The 8,844-nt window shown below is 38.1% G+C and overlaps 2 protein-coding genes across 3 annotated transcripts in view; both read left to right on the top strand.

The window, feature by feature from the left end:
- Positions 1-3,506, top strand: part of LOC107591069 (protein FAM3A-like) — a 9,130-nt gene extending 5,624 nt beyond the window's left edge. The window contains exons 4-10 of the mRNA XM_016280069.1: positions 844-867; positions 966-1,089; positions 1,405-1,463; positions 1,549-1,599; positions 1,675-1,759; positions 1,905-2,031; positions 3,272-3,506. Coding sequence (XP_016135555.1) covers positions 844-867; positions 966-1,089; positions 1,405-1,463; positions 1,549-1,599; positions 1,675-1,759; positions 1,905-2,031; positions 3,272-3,370 — 569 coding nt within the window. The 3' untranslated portion in view covers positions 3,371-3,506. The remainder of the gene's footprint in view (positions 1-843; positions 868-965; positions 1,090-1,404; positions 1,464-1,548; positions 1,600-1,674; positions 1,760-1,904; positions 2,032-3,271) is intronic.
- A 1,828-nt stretch (positions 3,507-5,334) lies between these two features.
- Positions 5,335-8,844, top strand: part of LOC107591065 (serine/threonine-protein kinase WNK2-like) — a 58,630-nt gene continuing 55,120 nt past the window's right edge. For both annotated transcript variants that reach the window (XM_016280065.1, XM_016280066.1), the window contains exon 1: positions 5,335-5,794. The gene's annotated coding sequence lies outside the window, so the exon portion shown is untranslated. The remainder of the gene's footprint in view (positions 5,795-8,844) is intronic.

Here is an 8,844-nt window from a genome sequence, read left to right as displayed (position 1 = left end):
TTAGCCCGATTTTTCACTCGCCGACAGGTTTTGCGAAATCGCCGACAAATGCCAGAAATCAGAGGCAAATCGGTGCTCGTTCACGCGAGTGACAATCACGCAGTGTGAATTATCAAAGACGCGATCTGAGGGAATCGCCCACAAAATATTTGGCATGCTAAAACATTCACAATCACGCTGTGTGCAGTGATTTCTGACTGAAAACTACATCGACATGACCTACAGCCAATGAGAGACCAAGATACAGGGCAGAGGGAAGTTCGGGGAGGAGTTATAGACCAGAATATCAGTATTTTAATAGCGATATGAACAATTATATCATACAGAAACAAGCACAAACATTTGCTTGACAAGCCACAACATCAGCATAACAGTTACTGCAAAATTGTTTACCTCCAACTCTCTTTGCAGAACACCCAATCACTGTTCCCTGCATCTCCCTCCTGCATAATCTGTTTTTCTTTTTCTCCTTGTAGCTGAAACTCAGCTCACAGACAATTTGCGGGCTATATATTGTATATATTTTATAATTCCAGTCTTGCTCGAGAACTCCGGTCTGATGCACGCGGGTTCTCACGTTATTTCCATATCACTTCTCGCGCGTGTTTTGTTGTGAAACGTAGTTTGCGGACCAGACAGGGTTGTCGGTGATTCTCCCTATTGTAAAGTCATGCAGTGTGTAACCTCCTGTCGCCGATCCATCGTGCAATGTGAACACAGCAGCGACTGACTGCTACCTCAGATAGTCGTGCAGTGTGAAAACCACGGTGACCTGACGACTTTGAAAATCGTGCAGTGTGAACTCTGCATAAATGGTCATTCACGAAGTTTTGTCGTTCATAGGTGGACAAGAAGAGCCCACTCCAGGTAAAATGACTTTTTACATTAAAACATGCATTTATAAATTTTTACAAGAAACATTTAAGCAGTCTAATCGTGCAATGCAATAACCTGCTCTCCTGCAGAACCACGACCACGCAAGTACAAATGTGGCCTGTCTGCACCATGTCCCCCCAAACATCTCGCGTTCCGGCTGACCTCTGGTGCTGCCAATGTCATCGGCCCCAAAATCTGTCTGGAGGATAAAATGCAAGTGGCCTTTTCACTGCTGCTTAGTCGCTGTTGGTCTCTTTAATTAGCTTGCATGAGCTCTTTCCCTATTTCTTGTTCTGTCTCCACTGGTATTCATCATATCATCTTTGTTTTTCTCATGGCCCTCACTACCAGACTCATAATCTTTTTGGGGAATGTGATGCAAGTAGGCGATTGTTTCTCTTTCCATGCCTATATTTTGTTCATATTCATAATCCATTTTCTGACCCTTCCTTAAGTTCTACCATAGAATTAAATGTCTAAAATGGTGTTTTGAGATGCTGTTTCACTTCTGTTTTTGTGGTCTTACAGTCTTGTCAGCAGTGCTAAAAACAATGTTGGCAGAGGGCTCAATATTGCCTTAGTAAATGGTAAATCTCTCATTCTTTTATGCTGCTATATTTTTGCATGTGTTGTATATGCATTGTTGATGACAATTCAATTTCCATTTCTCAGGGGTTAATGGAGATGTTTTGGAAATAAAAGCATTTGATATGTGGGCAGGAGGTAAGTTGACCTTTCGGGTGATGTATCACTTTGGTTATGTCGCTGTTTTCTCAGTGTTCTCTCTCTCCGCCACAGATGTTTCAGAGCTGCTGAAGTTTCTTCGTCCTCTCCATGAAGGAACGCTAGCATTTGTTGCTTCTTTTGATGACCCGGCCACCAAGTAAGAGTCTATTTATTTCTGCAACCTACTTTTAAACCCAGATTACCGTTGTTGTGTTTTTTAATCACTCCTAAATCGAGAGCATATCAGGGGCTCTTTTCCTCCATTGTTTCTTGGATGTACTTATTGTTAAACCCTTCACCAGGTTAAATGATGAGGCGCGACGGCTGTTTGAGGAGCTGGGGAGCACAGCAGCGAAAGAACTGAGCTTCAGGGATAGCTGGGTGTTTGTTGGAGCCAAAGGAATAGAAAATAAGAGCCCATTTGAACAGGTAGGATTTATGGGAAGAAATATGCAAATTTTTGTATGCAAGCTCAGGTCAGTTTTAAAACCCCCCTGTTGTGAAACTCAAGTTTCTTACATTGTCTAATAAGATTAAAGACAAACTATGTCTTAATTCAACAGTCAACACTTTTGCTACCAAAGAATGTCTGAAAAGTGTGTTTCAAAGCGTAACAAACATGTATCGAGTCCCATCAAATTGTGGGGTTGGGCTTTTCATATAATTAGCATATCAAAGGAACATGGTTTGTATAACATTAGCAACACATTATTAGCTGTTTGGTAACATAGTCAAGCCAAAGGTAAGATACATAAAATGCATTGGCTCTCTGATACATTGCCTTGTAAATGACCCTGTATAATTCTTAGGAATCCGTTTCTGTTTCAAATATTGCTGAATTAATCCAATATTGACAAATGCCATTGTGTTACGTTGACTACTTCCGTTAACTGAGTGAAAGTGGAGCAGGTAGTCCGAGCTGGTGTGTTTGAGTGGAGGTGGAGACTAATTTGCATATTCATGGCTCCATGTATAATCAGATAAAAGTGTTGAGGTAAATTTAAGGCAAGATGAAGATATTTTCATGGGAAAGGTGTTTAAATATGTCATTTTGATAATCAAAGATTACACACTGAGCTTTATAACATCATTAATAGCTTCTAATATGTCTGAATATGGTTTTACCTTCCAACCTCCACCTGAAACCATCATGACCATCATGAAATAGACCAAACTGGCCCTTTCTCTGTGATTGAACCTAAACCCCAACCAAAGCCATTTACTAAAAATACATTGGAAAAAAAACTAGTCTCTTCCCTGTAATTTTCTGAATGTTTTACTTTCATTTAAGCTTGGTCTTGAAACTTGGCACTGCTTACTGGCGTGTTTTGCTCTTGTATAATAAATAGCTTCTAATATTTCTCATTTGTGAGTCGCTTTGGATTAAACCGTCTTGCTAGATGTTTTAATCAATTAATTGCTGTGTTTCTTTAAAGCAAAAATTGCAGATAAAAAGCCTTGCAGTGTCTCACTTCATTCTAGCTCATGTACAATTAATATTCAGACAATTTTAGAACCTTTTAGTGCAAATAGAGCTGTTCATTGATGTCTGAATGAGCAACAGTAAAAAGTGAGGGCAGAGTTTAGCTATCGGTGCATTTTAAAGAGTTAATAATTTACAATTTTAGATTCTTAAAGCAGCTCGAGATTTTTTTTCTCTTTCTTTCAGCGGATGAAAAACAGTAAAAGCAGTAATAAATATGAAGGCTGGCCCGAGTCTCTGGAGATGGATGGCTGCATTCCTCTGCGCGCTCCTTTAGAAACTTAAGGCCTCATGGGTTCTTTGAACTACGAACACTTCTAACACGAGGAACAAGGAGCACTACGTACAAGTACAACTCCGCTGCCTAAAGATTTTACTCATTGGATGGTTTGAAGTGGAATTTCCTTGTAGAGCCGTCTGCTTCTTTTCAAGGACGAAGAAACAAATTGAACTGAAAATATAACTGGAAGTTGTCTGGTCCGCTGGAATTAGAATTGTTGTGATTGACAAAAGAAGAATTGTTTTTATGAAGAAAAAAATACAGGCACATTAAATATTTGCATACAATATTTAAATAGTATGTTTAGAAAGGAGATATATATGTATACACACACACACACACACACATATATATATAGTTTAAAATGTGTGAAGTTGATGCTGTATAAAAATCTGTGCCTAGCGTTTGTTCTGAAGGATGCCATTAATATGCATTTACGTTCAAAGACAGATTATTATATACACGCATTAAAGAATGTCCAGAGAGTCCATTAAAAATAGTCACCTATTTCTAATCCATGCTTGTAATAAGATCAGTTTTGTAAGACTCATCTCCATTAAGTTGCACCAATGTTCTTCCATGTGTAGTTTTTGATCTTTGTTAAATGATGCACTGATGAAATGCACTGCATAGACAACCTTTGCTGGGAATCAACCCAAACATAAAGGTTATTCGTGTAGTTTTATTTAGGGCAGCCTTTTTTAGGAGGATTACGTTTGCCTTATCTCATAATAAACTCTCACAGATGTTTATCCCCTCGTGTTTGAGCAGCGTATCCGTTGGCTGTTTGAAACGCCCTATTTTTGCGGTCTCCAAACGCAATGGGGTTTTGGCGAATTTTACGGTTTGTTCCAAAGGAAGTGACTTGTGGCTGTTTCTTTTGCATACTTGTCACTTTTCAGTTCACATGCACACAGTAAACCCATTTACAGAAGCTCGTGATCACGTGTGTTGTCGGCGAATTCAAATCACCCAAACAAGCACCATGGACAGCGGCATTACAGTTCTTATACTCTAGAGGGCAGCAAAGGAAGAATTTGAAATGGACCCTAAAATGGCAGATTGTGTACGATTAGAAAAGTATTTGTAGACTTAATTTGTGACCCTGGACCACTAAACCAGTTTTAAGTCGCTGGGGTATATTTGTAGCAATAGCCAACAATACATTGTATGGGTCTTTTTTTTTTTTTGGCCAAAAATCATTAGGATATTAATTAAAGATCATGTTCCATGAAGATATTTTGTGAGTTTCCTATCGTGAATATATCAAAACTTCATTTTTGATTAGTAATATGCATTGTTAAGAACTTAATTTGGTCAACTTTAAAGGCGATTTTCTCAATATTTTGATTTTGTTGCACTTTTGGTAAATTGCTAATTATGTCTCAGAATTGTATGGGGATCTGTGGTTCACATATTAACTATACACTTCAGACTATGAACTTACAGGCTTAAAAGTACTTTTATTAGTTTTATTTGGTACTACTAGCCTATCTATATAAAAAAAAGTTATTAGTAAAGCTCCATAATCAATGCATTAACATGAGTACATTTCAGTCATCAAAGTATTGTATTGCCATATAGTACTACTATATTATCATTGAAATATTGGGCTGTGTATTAGCTTAGCTGGCTAATTAGTTAGCATAAGTACATGAATAAGAAGAAAACATTTTCTGCTTTAGTTATATAATGTGTTTTGATTTATACATCACGCATCTTACATTAAATTATGTATTTTCATAATTAAGGCCACATGGATTGTCAATTGGTATTGTAGGATCGGAATATGAATAGAAAAAACAAAACAAAAAGTAAAGTCAGACATGTCCTTTATCCTAATAAGTAACAACCCTATTAAATGTTAATTAATTATATCAGAATGGCCAAATCTCATTGTTTAATCAGACATTTGCTGGGACCATGCGCGACCTCGCGTGGTCAGACAGGCGGCGGCGCGCATAGTTGGAGCACGCGGTGCGAGTGAGCGAGCGCGCGCGCGCGTCTCTGTGTTTAACCGAAAAAAGAGAAAAAAGAGAAACGATTGAACGACCACGAACGCCGCAGCGACGGACGCCGCTCTGTAAATGATGTAAAATAAACCTATGTGAATGCGTAGCCGTTACATTCACCGGCGGAAAGGTGTGCTGATAATCTTGCGGAAAGGAAGAGCAATATGTTTTATGTCTTTGTTAACAGATGATGTGTCCAGGCGGATTTGCGGGGTTTAACGACGCCGCTCAACAAGAGAAGCAAACGCTCTTCCAAGAAAAGGAGTAACGTTAAACACCGGCAACCTTACACGACAAATTACGCTCATATCCAACGCGATGCTGACGAACTGTTGAGTCTGTGACATAAATTGGAGAAAGCGAGACCTTTCGACAAGCTGCTTCAGTTTTAATAACGACAGAGGATGCAGCACACCGGTGAGTAACGTTACCATTGACTGTTGTGCTAAATAATCATTAGCTCTTGATATTCAGAGGACTTGTCTTTAGAGATATAAATTATTAAATAAAAACGCATCTTTAGGTTGCTGTATATGTCTCTCAGACAAACAGGAATCCCAGGCAAACATAGCTTAGATGCTAACACAACACGGTGGTGCTGAAATAGATATTGGCAGTGGACGACACAAGCAATATTATTACCGCTTGAACTGTAAAATGAAGGTGTTTTCATCTTTTCTTAGTCTGCTTTTTACTTCTGATTCCGAGGAGGTTTCTGCTCTTGTTATTGTCTTTTATATTCTTCATCCGTCTTGCTAACTGAGTCAGTGTAAATGAAGACTGAATGTGCAGCTCAGACAGTCTGTCTGTATTATGTCATATGCTGCCGTTGACCGATTTTCTTATGCTAATTGTCAATTTATCGACTGATGGTGCTTCAGTTTGTAAGTTACAACCTAACAGCACACGTCTGTGTATGTTTTGTGGCTGCCATGTCTTCTGTTGCTATGCGTTTTTAACTCCAGGCATTGGCCACTGTTGGTCAGTGTAGTGGCTAATAGATGGTGCCAGTGTAATAGTTGACTGTTTTATCTTTCTTTGGGGCTTTGTTTAAATAGTATCATGATGTTGTAGGAGATCTTATATGGGCCACTGACAAATAAGGATGTCTGAGATGATGAAAAAGAGAAATCTAGTTTAAATTGGCAAGTTCTTTAATAATGGTTGGTGCCAGTTTCTACAAATCAGTTTTGATTTATGGACTCTAAAAATGTCAAGTGGTTTAATCAACAAATAAATTGGTCAAAACATGGTCCTTGCACCTAGAATAAATGCGCCAATTATTATTTTTGTAATAGTTTTCAAAAATATTTTTTAAGTAATTTTTTTTTTTAATTCAAGTGATGAATTTGGTCAAATATCAAGTGGGTTTAACTAGTGTTACGCCATTTGATCTGACCTGATTTGACCTGCCTTTTCAAAAGTCAAAATATGTGATTAAAAAAACATGTCTAAAAAACAAATCTTAATGACTTTGGAAAACAGTCAATGCACTTGTTTTACGGTTTTGTTGTGACATGGCATCACAGTTATGCCACCAAGGCATTTTTGAATGTGCATTGTAAAAGAGGTGGTTTAATGTATTTTAAATGTAATTTATTCCTGTGATGGCAAAGCTGAATTTACTCCAGCTGTCATTACTCCAGTCTTCAGTATCACATGATCCATCACAAATCATTCTAATACGCTGATTTGCTGCTCAATAAATATTCTTTATTTTTCCGGATTCTTTGATAAATAGAAAAATATCTTTACTGCATATTTGATACATTTAAATAAATAAATTAAAAATGACTCCAAACTTTTGAACAGTATTGTATGCAACTTTGTCTGTGCAGTCTATGTTGATGAGGAATAAGCAGTGATGAGTGTAAAAGTTAAGTAAAATGTTAAAAATCCCTCAACTTCAGTGGTTATCTGCCCCATATTTTATGATAGGATAAAATCAAGAGAAGCTTACTTAGGCATAAACCTCAAAAGCACAATAGTAAGCCACTTATGTATAATCCACAATTCATCATGGCAAGCTTTGATTAAACCGGTCTCACCTAGATTATATCATTAACTGAACGAAGAGAAGGCAGTATCTAGTCTTTTTTTTCTGGTTCACTGTGTACCCTACCCTCTGTGACCATAGTGACACTCACTAGGCTTGACCTAGATCGGACAAAAGTGTTTGTTGTGTGTTGTTCTTGGTGTTACTTAATGGGATTAGGAGAACAAACTTTATACCTTCAACTCCAGCTGTCACTTTGCTGTAATCTACACCTTGAAATATTACAGGCATCAGATTTTATTTATTAATGTTTACTTTCTTGACGCTGTGCTTGGTCTCTTAACTGGATCCACTTCCTCAGAGCTTATTTTACTTTAAAAAGAGTGCTCTGCAAGGTTATTATTAGAGCCCGACCGATATATAGTTTTGCCGATATTATCGGCCGATATGAGCCTGTCGCCGATATATCGGTATTGGTGCATATGCCGCAGATATGAATTTTTTTTTTACAGAACATAACGCAGATCAAATGGTGTAATTACTTAGTTTGTCCAGCAGAGCGCGCTCCATTGTTTGCTACTGGCGACCTGAATGAAACGCTTTAAAGCTTAAGTCTGGAAAACCATTGAAACTTTGAATGGCCATATCTTCGTAATGTCGTGGCGAATCCGCACCAAATTCGATTTGATAGGGTTTCTCGAGCTGATATGAATTTTTTTTTTACAGAACATAACGCAGATCAAATGGTGTAATTACTTAGTTTGTCCAGCAGAGCGCGCTCCATTGTTTGCTACTGGCGACCTGAATGAAACGCTTTAAAGCTTAAGTCTGGAAAACCATTGAAACTTTGAATGGCCATATCTTCGTAATGTCGTGGCGAATCCGCACCAAATTCAATTTGATAGGGTTCCTCGAGCTGAAGGGATCCCCCGAATTTGGTGGAGATCCGCCGGCGCGTTCGCGAGATAGTGACACCTGCTAAAACTTTCACTTCAGTAAGGAGGTCTCTTGTTCAGGCAGCAGCATTCAAGCATTGGCTTATTCGACCGTAAGTGCCCTGCGAAATGGACTTCACATAAAATTCCTCCATGATTCCAGTTCCAAGGGAACGTACACGTTACATTCGAAGGGCATTAAAGTGCGCGAGACGTGAATTTTTGTATTTTTTTACAGAGGTATATTATGTCACACTTCACACTTCTCTAGTAAGTTTCGTCTGTGTGTGAAGACAGTAGCGCAAATCTGTGAATGAATGTTCTGAAGTGAAATAAACTTCAACGGAATAAAGTTGAATGGAATTGAATTGAATTAAAGTTGAATAAACTTCAACTTTACTGTTCAGTACACTGATGTCAGACTCATTTTGGATAATAAAGTTTATTGTTAAATGCCCTGCCTCCATTACTTATCTCTGTCACGTGTTTCATTACCATATTTGAGTGATCATTGCAAAAAATGTGTTTGTATATAT

The sequence above is a fragment of the Sinocyclocheilus grahami genome, unplaced genomic scaffold (genome assembly GCF_001515645.1).
Source record: "Sinocyclocheilus grahami isolate Dianchi unplaced genomic scaffold, SAMN03320097.WGS_v1.1 scaffold137.1, whole genome shotgun sequence".
Lineage (NCBI taxonomy): Eukaryota > Metazoa > Chordata > Actinopteri > Cypriniformes > Cyprinidae > Sinocyclocheilus > Sinocyclocheilus grahami.
The sequence above is the reverse complement of the archived record's forward strand: the minus strand, read 5'-3'. Positions and strand labels throughout refer to the sequence as shown.